Source organism: Cheilinus undulatus, linkage group 4 (assembly GCF_018320785.1).
Source record: "Cheilinus undulatus linkage group 4, ASM1832078v1, whole genome shotgun sequence".
NCBI classification, from domain to species: domain Eukaryota; kingdom Metazoa; phylum Chordata; class Actinopteri; order Labriformes; family Labridae; genus Cheilinus; species Cheilinus undulatus.
This window is the reverse complement of record NC_054868.1, coordinates 35,638,378-35,660,753: the sequence shown is the minus strand read 5'-3', so window position 1 is coordinate 35,660,753 and position 22,376 is coordinate 35,638,378. Positions and strand designations below refer to the sequence as shown.

The 22,376-nt window shown below is 39.8% G+C and overlaps 1 protein-coding gene and 1 long non-coding RNA gene across 2 annotated transcripts in view; one reads left to right on the top strand and one right to left on the bottom strand.

Annotated features, from left to right (window-relative positions):
* Window positions 1–353: 353 nt before the first annotated feature.
* mogs (mannosyl-oligosaccharide glucosidase) lies at window positions 354–15,056 on the top strand. The gene is made up of 5 exons (XM_041786145.1): window positions 354–438; window positions 6,180–6,543; window positions 10,496–10,719; window positions 10,843–11,033; window positions 12,118–15,056. The coding sequence occupies exons 2-5, from the start codon at window positions 6,195–6,197 to the stop codon at window positions 13,886–13,888; spliced, it is 2,535 nt and encodes an 844-aa protein (XP_041642079.1). The 5' UTR covers window positions 354–438; window positions 6,180–6,194; the 3' UTR covers window positions 13,889–15,056.
* Window positions 15,057–20,635: 5,579 nt separating this feature from the next.
* Window positions 20,636–22,376, bottom strand: part of LOC121508054 — a 46,889-nt gene continuing 45,148 nt past the window's right edge. Inside the window, exon 5 of the long non-coding RNA XR_005991781.1 lies at window positions 20,636–21,654. This is a non-coding gene — a long non-coding RNA (uncharacterized LOC121508054). The remainder of the gene's footprint in view (window positions 21,655–22,376) is intronic.

The window sequence follows — 22,376 nt, the reverse complement described above, 5'->3', positions numbered from 1 at the left end:
TTTTTTTGTGAGCTGTAAGCTATCATCATCAACATTTACACAATTAAATCTTGAATTATTTCACTTTGTATGAGATCAATGCAGAATATATGGAAGTTTGACTTCTTGAATTAAATTGCAGGGAAAAAAATGAACTATTTCATAATATTCTGTTATATTTAGATGCACCTGTATTTATATTTGTCCATTATTAATCAAAAGAGAAGACCTTTCATAGATGTAAATGCACAAAAAGGAAGGCTTTTTTGTTTTGAACGCAACAGTGTATTTTAATATATTTTTTATTTCTTTAGCTAGACAAGCAGGAGGATAGTTGATGACGTCAGAGACCTTCCGCGTGGAGCAGACTGCACGTCAGTTGAAACCGAGTCGTAACAAGGAAGTGGCTACTAAGCTAGCAACGGATAATGAGCAGCTGAGACTATTCTATTTTGACAGGTTGGTTCCCATTTACTGAATGAACTTTGAGCTAAAATTCGACTCTGACCCCGCATTTTATTACCCGCTGACCTAACTAAGCCATATTACATGGTGACAACTGGTCGGTTACGTTAAAACCAACGTTAGCACTACGATAACACAAGCGAGTAGCGTGCAGCCTGTAGGCAACGTTGCATTACCGGGGCGTAAAGGCGAGTCACCAACTGAAGGTTTCCTGGTAATAACAGGTGTCTCTTCGCTGCTTGAATCTAGTACATTGCGTGTTTTGGGGGTTTATTTATTTAAATGGTAGGGGTAGTTTCGCCATTTCTGCCGCCATGCACCCCTCTAAATAATGTCAGTCCAACCAGACTGCTTTTTTTAGCCTCACGTAAACTTCGTGGACGTTACAGGAGACTCATTCGGGGCTCATGGGAGCTCTGATGTGGGCCGTTTGCTACTGTAACTTACACAATTCTGTTCTGTTACTAGTAACCGTAATATTAGCAGCTTGGGTTAAAGAAAAGGCTGTACTTACTTGTGCGTTTCTTCGCACAGTACTCGCTTAAACTCTTAATATTTCCTGTCAGTGCACCAGCACAGGATCTCCACGAAAACTATTATGTTGAGATCCTTTTCAGACAAATTAGATTTTTTTTCAGTTTCGTGCTGCATCTGCTGGATAGGCCTATAGTCCATGTTTGCATGTTCTTGTTATTAGGTCTCCCTCTGAATTAAGCTGGGTGTTCCGGACAAAAAAATACAATAATAATACGTCGAAATCCTTCAGCTAAATGACAACACACGATATAGATCCATAGATCTTTATCTTTTTTCTTTATGGCAATTACAGATGCTTGTCACAAAACCGTAATCAGAAACTTTGATATGCCTCTAGTTAAAATTCAAACAATATTAAAACCAGCCTGATAGTAAGACCAATAAACTAAACGTCCTAGACACCCAAGACTCTGTCAAAAATTGCATTGAAGCATAGGTATACGTTGAGGTAGGGCTGGGAAATATGGTCAAAAATTAAATCTCCTATTTTTCCACACCAAACTTGGTTTACAGTTTTAATTTTCTTTTTCTAATGAAAAATGAACTACTCAATCAGGTTTCTTTTTTTATCAACAAATGTAACAAAATTGAAGTGAATTTCCCTTACCAGATTATAGCATGAGCTGTAAGCTTGTCTTTAAAAGTGCACTATGGCAGGTTATTTACATGAACACTCACACTGAAAGTTTTTATCTGCTTAAGAAACAGACTGAAAGTAGTGCTAATGTCTCGCCATAATCTATGCGAGTAAACGACCATCAGAAGAACATTGATTATTTCTGTATTGCTGTTTGACTATTTTTTTTGTCATCTCTGCCACCGAATCATTGTCAGATAAAAATGCTGGCAAGCAGACCAAAAAAAAAAAAAAAGAATTTCAATTTCTAATTAAAAGATACAGGGTGAATGTGATTATTAAAACTGAGCAGTTTTTCTTTGTTTGAGAGGATGTTTTCCTTGAGTTTGAGAAAATCAGTTATCCATAGGGGTGTGTGTTGGCAAGAAGCTGGCGATACGATACGTATCCCGATACAGGGGTGCCGATATCAATATATTGCGATATATTGCGATACCATGAGCAGGGCTATATTAGGGCTGGGCGATATGGCCTAAAATTGATAGCCCGATATATTTTTACTATATCACGATATTTTCAAATGGCCTCTCAGCAGCTGTATTTAATTCAGCCCCAAATGACACTAGTTTGGTGATAAAAATAGACTGTTCTATTGTTTTTTTAATAAAATTGTATGCAGAAAGTAAAAATCAATATAAAGTCAATTTTAGCAATTTTATTTTGAAATGGACTTTACTCAATCTTTTACTAATAAATCAAAAATACATAAATCATGAAATACTCGGTCTTTTACAGTGTATGGAAAGTCCTGAAATGTTTTCAGTGTTATGTTTACTATTGATGATTATAAAATGATTATTTTCCCCATTAAGGGTGAAGCAAACACACACAAAACTCACCAATCCTGCATGCAGCCAGAGGCCAAAACCCTGCAGTCTAGTCCTCCATTCAGGCACACAGCTGTGATTATATTAGTCCGTTATCTGTGCTGATGAATGCTGGATCAGTTTCTGACAAGTTCATAACACGAGAGCGTCTTTAGATCTTATTCAAGAAACTCTCCTGTGTGATCATTGGGGGCTTGTCTGGAGGCGGAAACATTTTAACAACTCGTTGGTGTTTTGAACTGTAAGGCTGAGATAAGTGTCTGTTGTTGTGGAGATGTGGATCACATTTGTCCGCTGCTGGGCCATCTTCTCTCTGACATGTACGACTCTGGCAGGGAGTTTTCAGCAAAATGATTTGCCCGGGCAAATCTCGTATTCTGGGTTAAGTGTCTATGAGATTTTTTAAATCCTGGCTTTTCCACAACACTAGGCTCATGTCTTTAGCGGCGTGTTGTGTTACTGCCTCCGTTATCTTGGAGTCATCTTGTGGCGTATTTTAATGAATACCGCGTGAGTTAGACCTCCTCCCTTTCCAAGTTGATGACTGCTTAACGCTGCAGATCCAGCGCTTTCTCGTTGTCCGTCTCAAAAGGTAGCTAACTAGCTGCTAACTCGCCACGCAGCTCTGTTTACCTTTCTCTCCCATGCTTCTCTCGCCGCTGATACAAAAACGCACATGTGCAGGAGTTTTCTGGATGGGCAGGGGAGAGGGAGGGCTCTCTGCTGTAAGAGATGCGTTCAGGGACAAAGGGAGAAGCGATACTCCAACAAGAAATGCATGCTGGCGGCTCAAAACTTTGACATAATTTATACTCCGATATTTGCGATATAGTCATTTTATACATCGTGTGTGGCAAAAGCTGGGATACATGGATAGACGCTAATTTGCATTTAACAAGCTAACGCATGGTAATATGATGATGCGTTCAAGTTGGCTGGGAAATTTTAGTGTTTAAAGAATGGGTATAAATACGTCAATATATCAATTTAAAAAACCTAGTAATATTTTCAATCATTAAAGAAACTTTGGAAGGATGTGCTGTTTTATTAATCATTTAAAGGGAATTTATTCAGCCTATTTATTTTAATACAATTTAATTAAAAAAATATTCACCTCAATTACGGTACCGAAAATGTACTGAACCGTGAATTCAAAACCGAGGTATGTACCAAACCGAAAATTTTCTGTACCGTTACACCCCTAATTTATAGTGTATTATGAAATATATGGTGCTGCATGCAATCTGAAGATGAGGATTTTTCCCATTTCAGATTCAGATTCAGACAACTCTGTTTATCCCAAAGGGCAATTCAGTGTTTGCAGTCTACCCAGACCATACATACAATCACAAACAATCACAAACAGCAAACAGAGACAATAATAAATAAGTCAGTACATGACAGAGATGCTCATTGACACCTCTGTCATGTTTGTTGTAGTGAATTAAAATGCTTTCAGGATTTTTATGAGAAAATTGGAAAAATAAACCAATACAGAGTAAATGTACTCAAATCTTTTATATTTCACAGTATATCAGCTTGTATGTCTACGTAACGACAAGGTGCTTGTGGAGGGAGACTATGGGACACAAGCTGATCCTCATGTCCAGCTAAGGGACTGTGTCGTGAGGAGGACATGACGTGACGGGCCAGTGTTTTGATCGTGTTATGGAAGCCGTCGTTACTAACGTTCACTACACGGCGCAGGTCCTTAAAAATAAAATAATGTGTTGACTGTATTTATGGTTGCATGAGTAAAAATCAGCGGTAGGTTCAGCAGGCTTCTTTCAGCTGTTAGCTGCTAAGCTGTCGCTATGTTGTCAGGTCCGTGGTGTTGTCTGAGTACTTTACTCTGGCGTGGCATCTCTTACAAATGACTTGACTCCTGTGTAAGTTTGTACTGTCTTTATTGTTTTGGAAGCCAAAATAAGTCCTCATATCCGCTATGAATGCAGCAAAAGCTGCACTGCTGTGTAGGAGTGAGCAACTGGCTTGCTCAGACCGGAAGTCTCACATGATCTTGTTGTCTAAGCAGAGGAGAAGAGGGAAGAGTCAACTGCTTGCTGCCAGCTGGCGGTGCCTGCCACCAATTAGTGGTCAGGAGGTGAAATTACACCACAAACTACCGCACCAACAAAGTAAATTATTATTAAAAAAATATTGATACAGTATTGCGCCGCGAAATATTGCGATGTATCAGTGTATTGATATTTTCTTACACCTCTAGTTACACATGAGCAATATGTAAGGAAAAAAAGTTACAGTTTGTTTACAGGGTTGCAAGAACTAACATGAAATTAAAGCTTATCACAGCGGCCTATGTGCCACAATCTGGGACTAGTGGGGTCGCCAGAGTGAAGCTTCACACATGTTGTAGCACGTGTGTTTCGCTCAGCAACCAAGGTCAAACTCAATGACATCTCATTTGTCTGGGCCTTTTCACATCTTGTAATAAGCCCATAGACCACCAGTGGTTTTTGGGCCCATCCACAGCGCGACCAGTGGCTCTCAGCAACCCTGTTTACCAGCCTAGACAGTACCCTATGTCATGCTTACTCACCACATCCACCCTAACTTTACCCTTAAGGTGCTGACTTCATTTTTTCAACAGATTATTTTCCAATGCCCTGGTAATATGCAAGGACATCCAGAGCACAACCGGGTTTGTGTCAGTCCTCCTCCCCACCCAATGGTGCCCTGAGGCAGCTTACTTGCCACATCTATGTCTTATTTCAGCCTCATTTTTTTTGCCCAAATATGCTTAAGAGTTCTGCACAGTACAGAATATTATATTACTGAAGAGAGGGAGAGAGGACACTGTCTAAATTGTACAAAAAGTTGGCAGCATTGGGAAAATCAGCAGGTACTGGAAAAGAGGGGGGAAAACACTACCTCTTTGCTGGTTCAGCCCTTTTCCCCCCATGTTGCTCACTTATTGTGCAATTCAGACAGTGTGCACTGTGCAGAAATTTGTCATCTGTTTTTGATAGTTAAAATCAGTAGATTACACGATATTGGGTGGCATCTATTTTTGCTACCTTGAAATAAATAGGTATCAGTATCATTTGATTTTACTGGTAATATAAATTGTCCTAAATAAAAAGATAAAATTGAATGGTTATTGTACATTCCAGACTAAAAATTTTAATCTGATTATCTTGTGGTCATTAGGCATATCACTGTTGTACTTAGTGTAATCACTTTTTTTAGAGAGCAACTATTTTAGCAACTATTTTTCTGACTTTCAGTTCAAAATCAACATAACCTAAACTGAATAGAAGGGCATTGTTATATCTCATTTTAAAATATATCTTTATATCTTTAAAATTTAATTGATCACTGGGCCCTACTCCTAATGAGGGTAGATCAAGCAAAAAACAGAAACTGAACATTTACCAGTATATAAATTGGGATCTTGCCAGAGTTTTGAATTGTGTGTGATTAAAAACAGGAGTCAACAACAGTCATAAAATGGAGTCTGATTATAAAGCTTTACAGTTTCCAAATTGAAAAATAGAATACACACTGGTTTAGATTATTATCATATGACCTACAAATTAATGATCTGTGTTGTTGTATTTAAGTATAATTTCTTTTTAATCAGAGTCCTGCACAAAAAGGTTCTAATTTATTAAAGAATTGCTACATAAGTGCATGAAAAACACTTGACTCTGCAACTTTCATAATGAAATTAGTACAAAATTAAAATATGTTCCTTCCACTTGTGTCTCCAGCTTCAGAAGGGCAGGATGGGCAGGCAGAGGAAGAGGGTGGTGACTGGTGAAGCTGCCCCCCCTCCTAGGAAAGATGAGAAGCCTTCTGCATTTTACCGCAAAGAGAGGAAGAAGAAAGTTGATATCGGAAAAATCTTCATCAACATCTCCATCGGCCTCTGCATATTCAGCCTGATCTGGTTCTTTTACGCCCTCTACATGCGGTCCAGCCTGGCCAAACGGGTGGTGACACTGCATCCCTCACCTCCTGTCCTGGATGCAAATAGCAGCAGTGCCAAAGTTTCCCCTGAGCGGTTCTGGGGCTCATACAGGCCCCAGGTTTATTTTGGGATGAAAACCAGGAGTCCCAGATCAGTTGTTACAGGTAGGTGGACACATATTTGTCCAGCTAAGTGAATTTGTGGCAAAACAGCTATAGAACAAAGCATGGTAACTTCATTTAGATATTGTGCAGCACATGCACACATAAATGTGGTTGAAAAATTTGCTTAACATTATATGATATGATGCCTCCTTTTTCTGAATTAATAAGCTTTGTTTGTGAGGTAAGATGGGCTCATTTTTTACTAGAGAATAAAAGCTTTATTCCAGTCTGGAAGCTACATGAGAAGATGTCACTTTATAACAAACAAAAACAAAAGAATCTCAACATGTGTATGGTGCTGATACAATTGACCCTTTTTTAAGTCCCATTGTCCTCCTTGGTTACTCTTACTAGGTTAGATCAAAGCTAATGCCACCAGAATTGAAACAACCCTGCAATTTCACCGAATATTTTATATTTATTTGCTTTGAGAACAAGGTCTCAATGAAATATAATAATAGGCTGCATGCAGATTACTGGAAATCTTCAAAATCTTGTTAAATTTGACCAGTGTCTGATGCAAGTGATGCTGGCTAATGCTACCTGTCCTCCCATGGCACATCAACAAAGTGCAAAAAGAGATAGACAAGATACAAATTCTGATCTGCCTTCCTAGTCAGCCTTAATGTAAGATGTAAGTTGATGTTAACACTAGTGGGCTGACGTTACAGAATAGCCAACAGTACATTAGATGAACAGTGCCATTAATATAACGTTAGTGTGTTGGCTATTAAGTAACGTTAAAGCTACTTATCATTACCTGATCATCAAATATGATCCATGTTAAAAATGTTTCCTGTCTCCTTTGAGCATATAACTGGCATCTGGCCAAAACCTCACCTCTCCATTTTTCCTGATTTAAATCTATAAATCAGCATTGCCCCCCTTTACATCTGTCAGTGGGTTTTTACAAATTTTAGATATAGATTAGATACAAATTTAGACATAGAGTGTCAAAAATATCATATCACTGATTCAGTGTTAAAATTAATTGAAAAATGCAGCATTTTTCATTCCCTGAAAAGTGGGAATTTTGAAGATAGAAGGTTTTGGCCTGACAGCAGTGTTCAGGGATGCACCAATTCATATGTTTAACATTGGCATTGCCTAAAGCTATTTTGTCCAATTAAGTCAATGCTGCCACGAAGTTAACCTAACTACTGATTCAAAGAAGAGCTTTTTATTTGGCTGAAATGGTAACCTTTTGGGCAAACACTGATAGAAAATGTTGGAATAGTTGGCATGTTACACCAAAAAGAAAAAAAAAGAAAAGAAAAGAAGTAACATCAGTGTTGGCATCAGCCCTAATTTTCTCAATCAGTGCATTCTTTGGGATTGATTAGTTTAGTTGAACCTTCGCTAGGCCCTGCCCCCACTTAGTTACTGTTGCTAGGCCTGTCAAACTTTTGCACCTGCCATATTGAATATGGAGTTTACCACTGTTTAAGCAGAGAGTAGTCTGAAAGAAGAAATAACATCAAATTTCTAGAAAATGGGTTTGACAGTATCAAAAGTATCTTGTGAAAGCTTCATTCTTGCACTTTTGTTGCCAGAGTAGTGTGTTTACTTGGAAAACTGCAGGTAGTTAAGCAACACAAACACAGAGCAGCAGCCCTGAACCTAACTTCAGCTGCAAGAAGACAAATCAACTAGAGCAGTGGTTCTCAACCGGTGGGTTGGGACCCAAAAGTGGGTCGCAAAGCTCTTTCCAGTGGGTCACCATTGGGTGCCAAGAAAAAAATGTGGCAAAAAGTCTTGAAGTGTGTGGACAGTACATCCTTACATTTTTATTAGGTTTTCCACTGATATAGATTTTTTCTCAAGGTTTCAACTTATTTATATTCTTTCCCCCAATATAAAATTTTACTAGGAAAGTTCTAAAGAAATGACCAAATTTCTATGCTGTCTGAGGAAAAATGAGAAAAATAAAATGTTTGCCTTGTCCATTTTCTTTGTTCATTCATGTTTTTTTTCCATTTAGGGCCCAAACTGCAGCATTTTTCATCAAAAACACTTGGTTATGATTGAATGTTGTCAGAAATCTGGGTCGCAATTGGTCAATGAGGAGGTGGTGGTGGGTCCTGACTCTTGACCAGTTTAAAACCACTGAACTAGAAGACAACACCAAAGTATCTCTTCAGTGGACTTTTTCTCTCTCTTCCACACTCCAAATTAAACCACAATGGTTGGATTTTAAATTTTTACCATCAGTCATTCTTTGTTTGTATAGTGGCAATTTATAACTGATGTTATCTCAAGACACTTTACAAAGAGGGCAGTTCAAGACAGTACCATCTATTGAATCCCTTTTATAATAAAGGCAAAACAGAAAAATCAAGTCCACACACCAGAAGCTGCTCCTAAGCTTGTTTAATGAAGATTTTCACGGCTAGGGCCAGAAACACCACAAATGTGTGCCCTTCATCAGACATAATGAAGGGTTAGGACCCGAAACGTCACATATGTGGGGATAATCTCCATTAAACAAGCTTCGGAGCAGCTCATGATGTGCAGATTAGAATTTTCTGTTTTGTCTTTAACTTTTCTTGGTTCAGCACCCAGTGCTTAACCCTTTGGATGTGCATGCTCTTTAACTACTTTTATAATAAAGACCAGAATTAATCACCAGTGAACAGTGGCTGCAGTTGAGTTCATCAGCTTGGATGTTAAGACTCCAGCTTCATTTGAAATGATGAGTTTTAACGCAGTATGTACATTATCTGACTGCTGGTTAGCTTTTTGTTGTAATGGTTCGTTGGCGTTTTCTGTGGAGGATGTTATTTGGCTTTTATATGGAAGTGGTTAATGGGTTAAAGAGAGCTAATGTGTAGCTAAGTGTGTATGGTACAACTGACTCTATATGTTAGGAATAGCTGATCACACTTTTCATAATGTTTTATTTAAACTGGAACTGTTTAGACAGTCCTCTAAACTGTTTAATCCATATTCGACATCTCTCTTCCTGGTTTTTCGGCTTTTGAAAAGCAAAAAATTCAACACCCCACTCCAAACTCTTGGAATATTGGCTGTCAGATTGGCAGGTCCTGTACACTCACTGCTTCAGCATACTAGCTTCAGCTAAAAGCCTGACAAGCCTCCCGTGCATGGTTACGGTTGCTCACGTAGGATTAGACAGAGGCTGTTTTAGGGAGGAGCTTAGCCAAGGTCCAATAACAGGTGTGGTTGTACACAGAGTCAAATCCAAAGAATGCATTTCTAAAAATTAACCTTTCATTTAGGAAATGGTATTTGCAAATACTCCAGGATTACAATGTAATCACACCTTTTAATCATGTTGCAGTAACAAATTTAAGGTCATAATGTCATGCAGTGCATTAAATGGCTGGGCAGGGCAAAAGTAAGCCAGCAATGCTGGCTTTTAGAGGGGGCTCTCCATTTGACAGGTCAACAGACTAATCTGAGAGCCAACAAAGGGTCAGTTACAAATAATGACCATGCAGGCTGATTTGTGTTTGTTTGATAGTCTTTTATTGTAAAAATCTCACTGAAATCTCAAATTTAAAAAAAAACCCTGTTATGGGAAGGATGGTTTTTTGTCAATATTTAATCCTTTGCTTTGCTTTGACAAAATATTTGCTCTGCTGTTATAATCAAATCTTCACTGTTTAATTGCACTACATCAGGGACAGGTTGGGAAAAAAGCCCAGACACTTGTCAAATTCAAGTAATTTTGGCCTCAGTTCCTAGCACTGTTTACCCTGTCAGCCAATTTGGATGACCAATATAGTTAATTAGCTGAAAGCACAAACTGCACCATGTTTTGAAGTATTGAGTTAAGACAGATAATTAAGTACTGCTGTGCTCATAACTCAGATGACTGGTAAAATGCTGCATGTAGCCACTGAGTTCTGGGGGTAACAACTATGTGCTTTTCTAATCTTTTATGCTGTACAAAAAAAAGGTTCTTACTGTCATGGTTTATTCTCCCCAGGCATGATGTGGATGCGTCAGTTCTCTGATATGGATGTAAACCTCAGGCACACTTGTGAGCAAGGGGATCGTTTGCAAGGCTATGGCTGGCTGATGCATGATGGGATAACCTTTGGCATCCAGGAAATCAGAGACAATGATTTCACACTTACCACAGAGTTTGTCAAGAAGATGGGAGGGGATCATGGAGGAGACTGGACCTGGAGGATTACCGCCAAACAGCATGTGAGCACTGAATGTTCATTCTGGTATCTGTGTGAAATATGTATTGCATGGTAACAAAATTAACCAGGAAATTTCAGTCAAGGTGAATTAAAAGCCTAAGTGTGTTTTGTGACTACCTTCCAGAGCTCTGCCCCTCAGGCACCAGTCCTCTCCCTGATGTTTTACGCAGCAGCAGACACACAGGGCTCACTGGAAGCTCATGTTGAGGAGAGAAACCGCCTTGCATCTATTACTGGTTTCTCAGAAGAGCTTGGAAACTTTAAGATTACCTTCCGAAAGCCGGTTACTGGGGAATCCAGTGCTAAATATGCCAGGTAAGAAATGCAGGAGTACAGAGGTGAATGGTGAGGTTTGCAGCCGTGAAAATACAGTTATCATTCAGAAGTAAACTGGAGGGATTACACCGTATAGTGCTTAGTTTAATCAGGCCAACACATAAACCTTGGTAGGATATTGAGAAGATGCTATCTTATTCAAGCAATTAAGCATCTACTCAAACTGCATTCATTTATATACACCCATGCATTAATCATCAGTCATGTCGATATTTTAAAAATGTGTGAGGAATCACACCATTCTTATTGAGGAAATGGCTTGTCTGAATGATCCTTTCAGATATTGGAGTCTGTTGCAACTCTCTTAATTCCTACTATCAGATGAGTGAACAGTGGAAGATACTCAGTCACATGTCATGTTGTACTGTAGTGTGACCATACATTACTAGTAGGAGAAAATCCTACCGCTAGATGGCAGCAAAAGGAGAAATTTCAGCCTTTGTTTCATGAATTCCCTATAGACAAGGCCACTAGAATTATATTCCCTTAATTTCAAGATTATGGGACATTTTGTTTTAGATTATAGTAAAATTCTTGACATTTATTTTGTGTTGAAAAGAAATTATAATACCAGGCCTGAATCTAAGGGCTATGGTCACTGGCCACTGAACTGTCATTTTAATCAGGTAGTCTTCATCCACCTCATCATCACAGTATTTTTTTAATTAAGTGGATCAGGACTCTTACAGGGAGCACCAATATTTAACACGTACACAAGGGCCAGAGAAGACCAGCATATCAAAGTAAAAAGGTACAGTATGCAAAGATAGAAATGATAAGAATGGTTTGGAATATATTTTAGGAACATGGATTATAAAGTGGGAGCTTAAAATTTATTTTATTTTGACCAATGGCCTAACCTCTGAGTCACCTTCACAGTATGAGACAGCAAAGCTTGCATCATGCCTTCAGGCGATGACACAATGTGCTTAGGCCTCTCAAACATAGCTAGTGCAGCTGAGATCACTTGTGTCAGTGGATGACTGACTACTTTAAAAGCTTTTTTCACTACTTTTATTTTAAGGTTGTTGAACTCTGACTGTGACGTTCCCTTTCTTTTCAGTTACAACTATCTTCAAACCGTCTCTCCTGGCCTGGAGAAGCTGACCGACATTGTCAAGCACAGTCTGAACCGCAGGTTTGTCTACAGCCCCCCTTCTGGTGAGAAGAGGCATTACATAGCTGTAGACACCTACAAGCCCCCCCACCACCAAAATCAACAGAGACCTGCAGACACGAGGAAAGAGAGCGACTTTGTAGTCCATCAGGTGACTGTCCAGACACCGTTTCAGATCGAAGTCCTGTTTGAGTCTGGGAGCTTCCACCACCGTCCGAACCAACTTGTGGGCTCTGCCATGACACAGGAACTTGAGAAGAGGAAAACTGAGTTTGACACAAAGTTTGAGAAGACCTTTGGGCTTGAAAGCAAAGGTTATAGCAAGTCACAAATTAAGTTTGCCAAGGCATCACTCAGCAACATGCTGGGAGGAATGGGCTACTTCTACGGCCAGTCGGTAGTTCAGTCCATCTACAATGAATATCCTCTCCTGTACCCTGAGGGTGCTTTATTCACTGCAGTACCATCCCGCTCCTTCTTTCCCAGAGGCTTCCTTTGGGACGAGGGGTTTCACCAGCTGCTGCTCAGTAAGTGGGATCCCCATGTGACCAGGGAGGTGATTGCTCACTGGATAGACCTGATGAATATGGAGGGCTGGATCCCCAGAGAGCAGATCCTGGGAGACGAGGCTCGCAGTAAAGTCCCAGCTGAGTTTGTGGTTCAGCGTAACGAGAATGCCAACCCACCTACTCTTTTTTTGTCTCTTCAGGAGCTTATTGAGCAGCTCTCTTCAAATCCAGATGAGGCAGCATCTCAAGCAACCTTGCCTTTCCTCAGAAGACTCTTCCCTAAATTGAAAACTTGGTTTGAATGGTACAACACCACGCAGACAGGACCCAAACCAAACTCTTACCGCTGGCGTGGACGGGACAAGGACACCAATCTTTTCCTCAATCCTAAAACCTTGACTTCTGGGCTGGATGACTACCCCCGGGCCTCTCATCCATCAGGGGATGAGCGTCATGTGGATCTACACTGCTGGATGGCTCTGTCTTCAGGCATCATGGCAAGTATAGCTCGGCTCTTAAGCGAACCCTACCAAGACTACGAGCTCTCCCACCAAGTGCTCAGTGACAACAACCTATTGAACGAGCTCCACTGGTCAGAACATCTCCGAGCTTTCTGTGACTTTGGCAACCACACCCCGAATGTGTCCCTGCAGCGAGAGAAGGTGTACGTTCCACCTGGACAACCTCGCCATCAGTTCCCTGTTGCTCGACTCGTGCGTTCCGTCCATCGGGTTCCTAAGGTGCAGTTTGTTAATGCTTTGGGTTACGTTAGCTTGTTCCCTTTCTTACTGCACATCCTTACACCTGACTCTCCCAAGCTAGAACACATATTCCGTGCCATGAAAGATTCAAATAAACTGTGGACACCCTATGGCCTGCGTTCACTTTCTAAGTCAGATCCGATGTATATGGAGCGAAACACAGAACATGATCCCCCCTATTGGAGGGGACCAATATGGATTAACATCAACTATTTAGCAGTCAGAGCCCTGCACCACTACGGCAACACAGAAGGACCATACAAAGAGAAGGCAGCTGCTCTTTATGAGGAACTCAGGACTAACATTATCAATAATGTGTATAGACAGTATATTGAAACGGGCTATGTCTGGGAACAGTACAATGATGGCACTGGCAGGGGCCAAGGAAGCCACCCCTTCACCGGCTGGTCTGCCCTGACTGTATTAATGATGGCTGAACAGTACTGATGCTGTGGATTTTTCTCATTTGTTCTCAGATTTCCCTTAATTTCAACTTTAATGCGATTGGATGAGGATATAAGTTTATATATTTTTTTTTAACTTCAAATCATTAAGAGCAAGAAAGTATCAGCCTGTTAATATTAAACCATTCTGAAAATAAGAATGAGTTTGGAACCTCTCTTTTTTTTAGATCTAATTCCAGTGTGCTCTAACCAAGAAGCTCAACACAATTTATTTGTAAAACAGCTCAAAGAATAGTAAAACTTTTGACAAGTTTCAGCAGCAAAATTATGAGGCTTTTAGTTCAACATGATGCGTAGAGATTTGATTTAAAGACATGCTCCAGAATTTACTCATTGTACATAACATGAACTACAGTCCACTTCACAATGACACAATGACTGATGTGACAACAATTTAAAAGTGTTACACGCTGCCGCAGCCATCTTTGTTTACAAGAAATCACCTCAATGACTCTGAAACAAAATCACAGTATTAATTCATCACAATATTAAATAGTGAAGATTAGCCCAACCAAAGCCATGTTGGCTGAAAATCTGACTGAGAAGGGGACCAAATACATCTGCCAGGTAAAAAAAAAATGTCCTTGTAGATTCATCAGGTTCCAAGACAAAAATGTGCCATTCATATCAAATTTCCTATTTAATCTTAAGTTAACGTGACAGTTTTCACTGGGGAGCAATTTCAGATAAGTGCAGCCACCCTGTTTTAGCTGGTGCCTTTTGGGTAACACTGAACTCCCCGCAACTCCACACACCCAACTACTGCTACATTTGGTTTTGTCATTGTTTTAATTTTGAAGAAAGAAAGGATTGTTTCGACTCAGCCACTCTTGTGCTTGTACACTCTGTTAACTCTAATTAGAAAGAAGTATTGTCAGATTTTAAATTTCTTTCTGGAAAAAAGGGCATAAATTAAAAATTCTGCATTCAGTTGACAAGAAAAATACCCATTACACTTTACTGTGCCATTTCTATGTGATCATTTGTCTTCCCTTTTATTTCTTCAATTATTGATAATCTAGTTTTTTTTTAAGTTTTTTGATCTCTTAAATGTGACACACAGTCTTGGTAATAATTCCTTAAATTACTGTTTTAAAAGCAGCCACATTTTGTATCATGTCATTGATTTCTCTGTCAGGGATTAATACATCAACTGTGTCACTTATTTTGTTAAAACAATAAACTGTTCAAAATCTCTTTGTTATACTGTACTTTTTGGATTATTTTGGTTCTTTATCCACCATAAAGCCCTGGTCTCTGCATGGCATAAGATACACAAATAACTTTGTGCCTCAGCCCTTAATCATTTGAGTTTCTTTATAAGTTCTTTATTAGTTCTTGAATGTTCAATCCTGATGCTTCCAACATTTGTCCTCCAACTGGTGATTATGGATTACTGAAAAATTCAGCTGATTCTAAAACCCACTAAAAACCTTTCTTTGAATGATAATTGATAAAGCTTTGGCATTATTAATCAGGTTTCCTGCAGATCCCTGAAGAGTCCTAAATGGTCTTAAATTGCTCATTTTAAATTTAAGGCCATAAAAAGTCTCTAAAAGGCCGATTTCTACCAGTGAGAGGTCTTAAATTTTAGAAGGCACTTTGACTAAGACATGTTCTTATCCAATCTTTGATTTCTAGTCAACCTTGTGCGATTTTAATAATCTTTCACAAATTATTGCATAAATATTCTCCATAATTCAGGGAATTCAGTGTTGAATGTTCTAAATTTCCCCAGGACCCCAGACCCCTCACTGATTTCATCTTCCTCGCTGTGATTTAATAAACTCTGTACTGTTGTGAAATACTCGTCCAGTTCTCTAATATCTGGGCTACCTTGTTGCCTTCCCTGACAAAAAACATTATTCTGCTTTTCAATAGTTAAACTGTTTAGATTCAGCTCAGCACACCTGCAAAATGTGATAAATATCACCATATGACATATAGATGGAATAGAGCCATTAAATGCACCAGAAATCTTCAAATTTGTGCGTTTATGACAAAAAAATGGCCTTTTGCCCCATAAATTTTGACATTTCATGAACAGAAATTAATTCAGAAAATTGAGCCCTGGTCTGGTGTACCAAGAAATATCATGCCTTTTATTTCTGACCATTACCATGATGAAAGTGGTATTCATTTTCCCAGTTTAGGTCTTGAAAAGTCTAACATTTGATTTTGAAAAGTGTGTAGGAACCCTTATTAATATGTCAAACCGCTTTGGCTAGACTACAGCATTTGACAGAAAACTCAGATCATCAACGTTCAAAGAAAATCTGTCTGCATGTGAAGTTGTTGACTGTATGCTCACTTCTCATGCAAGTTTAATCTCGGATGAGAAAATTGTATCTTATTGTGACTAGATGCTATCTTAGCATGGCTGTTTTCTTCTGTTATCCTTTGAGAAAATCTAAACAAAGCCCTCAAGTGCATTTTATCCAAATAAAAGAAAAAGCTTAAGACCTAACAGTTAAAAAATTGAATGAATGTTAGACGCTACAGGGGAGAGTCAGAGTACTTTAACCGCATCTCAATACAGCTCTAATAGTAGGTTTAACAGAAGATATTGATTGATTTTCTGGCATTATTACTACATAGCCAAAATTGTTACCTGCCTCAGTCTGGAGTTAATACAGCTCACATGTTCAGCACAGATGTCAGCAAACCTCTGTCAGTCAAAGCTGGCCACAGCTTTGCACAGTGTGACCTTAAATACAGCAGCCCTGTCCTCTTTCTTTGTCGGTTGGCACATTTGAAGGCCTCTGGCTGACGTCAGGCAGCTGTTTTGCATTGGTTTCCATGGAGCGCAGTCGACTGTGAGGGCTCTGGTGCTTAATTAGCTAAAATCAAAAGGCATAGTCTACATCGATGGCAAATTCTTTTTTACTCCTTGGCATATGCTGGCATACAGTTGCACACTGGGGCATACAGAGGCAATGTGCTTATTAATACTATGACACAGAATACAAACTGTGAGTACTGAGAGGAATGATACAGGCTCTCAGTCTGTGCAGGACCAGTGCGATCCAACCTTTAGACTTTTATGAATCCTTTGAATGTGCTACATGTGTGGTTGTATAGTCGAAGGCTTAGCATGGTGCATTAAGGTTGCACGGCTAAAAATAGTACCTCTATCAGTTAGCAGAACAGTGGAAAGGCTGTGAAGCCACAGGCTGGTAGTTTCAACACATTTATTTGAAGCAACAGTGTATCCCTTTGATTTTATACTCATGAATAAAGCAGATGGAGTACTAAAGATTAACATGAATAAACATGGATAGAGACAGTGTGCATCTTTTGCAAAGTTCCAGCTGTACTTTTTTCTATCAGTTAAGTGAATCAATGCAGGTTTGAATCTCAAAAATTATGTATCTGTGATGCATCAATGTGCAATAATTGCCTTCAGGCTGTGCCGTAGAAGACACAAGGTTGTCATATGACCTTCTGACCTGCTAACGCAAATCCCAACGTCTGGGGAACAGGACACAGATGAGCCATATCCTCTGCCTTTCGCTGTGTCTCTCAGAGGGAAATGGATTCCACATCCCCTCAATGCAACTCCAGTTGAAAATGCATTTATTTCTTTGAAGAGTGCAGACAATCTGTGTGACTAAAGCACTCACTGCGCAATCCATCCCCCTCACCCAAGACCCTTTTTTCACAGTGAGATGGGATAATAGCCAAACAGCATCAGAGCTAACTAATGTGACTGCATAATAAACAGATGAGTCAGGGACTATTCATTTGCATATCATCCCAACCTTATCAGAGCTTCTATATGGGGGATATTTTATGATTGCCTGCTGCCAATGAATTGGCTGTGGAGTGCGCTGAACATGGAGTGAATGTCGTGTCCAAATGGCTGCCCCTTAGTGTTTGAAAGAATATTTTTTTGTGATGGAAATCATTATACATCTGCAGAGTAATTATAAAGTTGTCTAATAGTTGCTGGAAATACCCCCCTTGTAGCAATGACTGCTGTACTGAATGTAATTACTGGGAACTTATGCTAGAGGGAGCTAATTAATAAGGCATTTGTGAGTGGAAAAGAGGCTTTTTGAATACAGCTTAGCTATCATTTTACTTACAATGGAGTGCTACTTAGAATTAAAGCAGTATAAGTGGATAATTATGCTAATGGCTCAATTTGGATTTAAGATATGGTGGCAGGCTGTATTTCTCTGTGATCACTGCTCCTGCATTACAGCTGCTCTCACACAGGTTTTGTGCGTTATGTGGGCTTTGTGTGTTCATATCATCTCACTGGAGATGTCAGATGTTTTGTCAGGGGCCATATGTGTGTGAGTGTGTGCTCCTCTGACATAACTTTTAAGCCTCCCGTACACAGCTTTTTGGGGTTTGACTCAGAACTTTGGCTTCATGTGACGTCTATGTTTATGAGTACTCCTCAGGCGTTATTGTTCTTAACGGTTTAATGTGTCAATTTTCATTAGCACACTGCATGGTAATGTTGCTGGTGGACTCCGGCCTTGACATCACTGCCCTCCCAGGACAGTGTAACGCCGTTTGTTCCACCTCATCATAATCTGAACAGCAAGAAAGCAAGCAATCCTCCCTCTATTTAAATCACTCGCCCTTGGCGTTCTCATACACTCTGTCCTAATTGCTGTTTATCCTTCATGTCTTTCTGTAAAACACCCTCCAGGATCCAGTACTGCCAGATCTCTGTACCCTGCCTTTGCCCCCCAGAAGCTTGCTGCTGAGCACCAAACTCGCCTCAGCCAACATAGGTCTATGTATGTTATGTAAGGCCCACTATAAATAGGTTCACCCGGGATCTTTTGTCTTTACCTGATTCGCTCTTAGCCCAACAGTTTTTATTTCTGGAGAGAGCTGTGGAAGCTAGTGCAATGTAGAGCCGGCCGTTTCCATAGTTACTTTTGTTAGCTGCAAGCTCTTAACATTCTTCATCTGTTTCCTCACATGTCTGCTGTTAGCCATTTGTTTGAATGCGTTTGCATTGCACGTCCCTGTGATGACTGCATGTGTATGTGCATCGATAAAGCCGTGATGGAAGCAGTTATTTCTGATTATTAACATTCATATCGCTTCATACACACTGCAGTGTCAATGGATTGGAGAAAGTGCAACAAATAGAAATCAGTGTGGGTGCAGATGAGTCACAGACTAGAATATGTAGACGTATTAACTTGTGTTGGTCAACAGTACATGCAATTAGTCCTATGTTGTATGATAATGATTTTGTGTTGTGGATGTTATCGAGCTTCAGTCTGAGAAGATTTTTGTTGTATGTGGTAAATAAATAGCCCACATTTTTGCATTTTGACACACATTACCTAACATACTGGCAGTTTTCTGAGAATGCAGACATTTTTAGGTTGAATGAAACATTTGTGGATCATTAAACGAAAAATAAAAAACACACTCTCTTCTGTTTCATGGATTTCTACAGCTGTTAGGTAACAGCAGGTACAGTAGCTGGATCAGGCCCAAGAATTGGACTGTCAGAGTGCTGCAAGCATGGATCCAGCACAGAAGAGGGCAAGTTGGGAGCCATGCGAGTGCGGTGTGTGTGGAGGAGTCTGGGGGCATGGTTAAAGAAACACTGGGGCATTCCGCAATCACGATTGGAGAGCCGAGTATGATTCTCACCCATCCCTGTTGGAGAACCAAAGAGTACAGGCGGCTGGGGACCAAAGTGGGCGAGTGCTAAAGTATTTTTGGATCGCACGGGAAACCTGCCACACCAACAGCAGCAAGCAGCGGCAGTAACAGCATCGGGGCCTGGTACCGGGCTTCCCTAACCCACTCCCACTCTCAGAGGAAGAGCAGGAGAGAGCTGTTCCTTCAAAAGAAGAACCACGCTTCCGCTGCTTTCATTTTTCTTAGTTGTGCTATTTTCCTTTCAATTGCCCAGTGTTTGAATGATGATGTAGTATATATAACTATGCAGAGCCCAACATGACAGAGAGAGAGAGGGAGAGAGAGAGAAAAAGAGAAAATAACGAACTTGGCAGCTGAAGCGAGTATCCTGTATTTATAGAAAGTCGTGTTTCCGGCAGAGGTTTCTGTGGTTTTAGCACTCCCAATCCATTTTGCGGTGTCTTACAGGCCCTATTGTATCCAGGTTTAGATTGAAGATGTTCCCTCATCTAGTGCCTGGGGGGGAGATTTCACTGTGAGACATGTCAGAATGTGATTTGGGGGAGGCAGATGGATTTCTCTGGCTCTTGTGCAACCCTGGCTTTCGTAGGATTGCTCCAAAAAAATCTGCTTTGCATCCCTTAACTTAAAAGGTATTCGTCAAAAGTACAACACAGCACTTAAGGCTGAATGAAAATGTGCTTCATATACGATATGTATGCATATTACTGCAGTATAGATGAGCCATAATCTACCTTTAAAAAGTCAGGTTTTTAGCTTTGTCTTGTAAACCCAGTACAGTATTTCCTGTATAACCTCTCCACATCATGGTTGCTTTTAAGTGCTTTTGTATTTCAAACAGCAATGGCAGCCTCTGCATCTCAGTGGATTTCCTGGTATGGATCAGCTTCTTCTATTATTTACTCTCAAACAGTGTGGGTTGCGTAGTTGGTTGACAGAAAGCCAAGGCATTGAGACTTCGAAGAACTACTGTACATGAAGTGAGACATTTTATTTTGAAGTAAAAAAAAAAAAATCATAGTTCACTGCCATGTAGATGTTACACAAGAATCATTTCACACTTCAAATATTTATGGTCCTCAGGCAAGAGTTAGGCCATGTGTAATATCGTTAAAGCTCCAGTGAGGATTTTTTTACTGGTAATGAAATAAACTGAAATGAATGCTGAAGCCTCTTTATGACCTATGAAGGCAAATAAGACAAATAGCAAGAAGATTGATTAAAGTTATAGCCTACTATATGCCTCTCTCTGCTGCTGCAGGGTAGGTGGAAGACTAATTTACCATCACACTGCAGTGGCAGCATTTTAAAAAATCCATACCAAAGATAAATTTTACTAAAAACAGGCTGATTTCTTTTTTGTGAAGAAACATTAAGATAAAAGGTACTGCTTTGTCCACAGGGGGCACCGAAACCAAAAATCAAAAGGTCTTCACAGGAGCTTTAAGGTCTGAGAGGGAAAAAGTGAATGGTCCAAATTAAGACTTCCATGTTGTAAATCCATGGATGAGCTCAGGGGCAAATGATTTTCAGTAATTGGCGAGAGTGCTCCGCTTATCTGATTTGGCTTAAACCAGAATCAAAGTGTGCTTCTCTCAACAGAAGCATGATGATATAGAATCAAAACCAATAACATTGATATTACCCACATTACCGCTTACTGGGCTTTTGCCAAGTCTGCATTTAACTAGATGTTAAATATAGATGTAAACACTTGAACTGCTGAAGTCTAAAACCAAAAAAACAGCAAAAAGGGTATGGTAAGATGTTACATGATCCATTGATTTGCTTTTAGTTTTTGTCAATAGTTTGACTGCTGCACAGTTGAGCTAAATTTACCTCAGGCTAGAGCGTAGCTTCATGCTCAGAAAATGTGATTTGGTAGGGTAATGTTTCTATATTTATATGAGTTTTCATAAAGGCACAATCAAGAGAAAAAAAAGCATTATAAATAAATGAAAGAGACATAACAGACATGACCGCCCAGCCCACCCTGCATCTTGCAGGCAGCCATCTCAGAGGGCAGTCACTCCTCACTGCCTCTTCAACTGTATCAGGCTCCCACCTGCAAGCACAACTCCCACAGCCTGTCCAAGAGAGAACCTGAAAATAACACAGCCAGGGGGTTACATATACTGTGTGAAGAGAGCTATTTAACCTTCTCTGGGGCACAAGGCTTTCACTTCAGTGCTGAAAAAATTATTTATCACACATATTCAGTAAGCTGGAGTAATATTAGCATATTAACAGAGAGTGAAATAGCTCTGTAGCCTTTACAGGGATCTATTTGGTTTCACATAAGAAAAGATGCTTCATTGCTGAACAAAAGCATTGTCTCTGACACACAACAACTGGGGGATGATTTATAATATTTAAAGTAACCATTCATGGTTCTCAGAGGATGAGAAAATCTGAACGTTTTAATATGAAGATATGTGGCACTGAAATGTCCCTTCTAATTAAAAACAACCACTCATGTTCTACATATAGTTTATCTTGAATATTAAAATGTTTTCACTTCTTACAGCTTGTGATGGACTACAAGTACTCTCTATTATCAGTACGCTCATCCCCGTAATGTATGTCGCAGCCCCACTATGCATTTCCAGGTCAAGACCAGGTCCACAGCTCAGTGCGCCCTCCACAGCTTACTAGTTTTGAACTGAGGGCAGTTCATCAAAAACAGCACTTGATATGGTGTATTTACTAAGCAGTAAAAGTATTGCTTTGGTTTCATTCATTAAGTTCTCATTTTGCAGGAGAAAAGCTGTTAAAAGTGCCCTTCCTCATTTGTGCTACAAGTAATACTAGAATCCTTTATGACC

What these genes read in the sequence shown, in the direction of transcription:
- mogs (XM_041786145.1), top strand. Translation starts at nt 6,195, where the DNA reads ATGGGCAGGCAGAGGAAGAGGGTGGTGACTGGTGAAGCTGCCCCCCCT. An exon ending in TCCCAGATCAGTTGTTACAG is followed by an intron (nt 6,544 to 10,495) that starts GTAGGTGGACAC and finishes TATTCTCCCCAG; the next exon opens with GCATGATGTGGATGCGTCAG. An exon ending in TCCAGTGCTAAATATGCCAG is followed by an intron (nt 11,034 to 12,117) that starts GTAAGAAATGCA and finishes CTTTCTTTTCAG; the next exon opens with TTACAACTATCTTCAAACCG.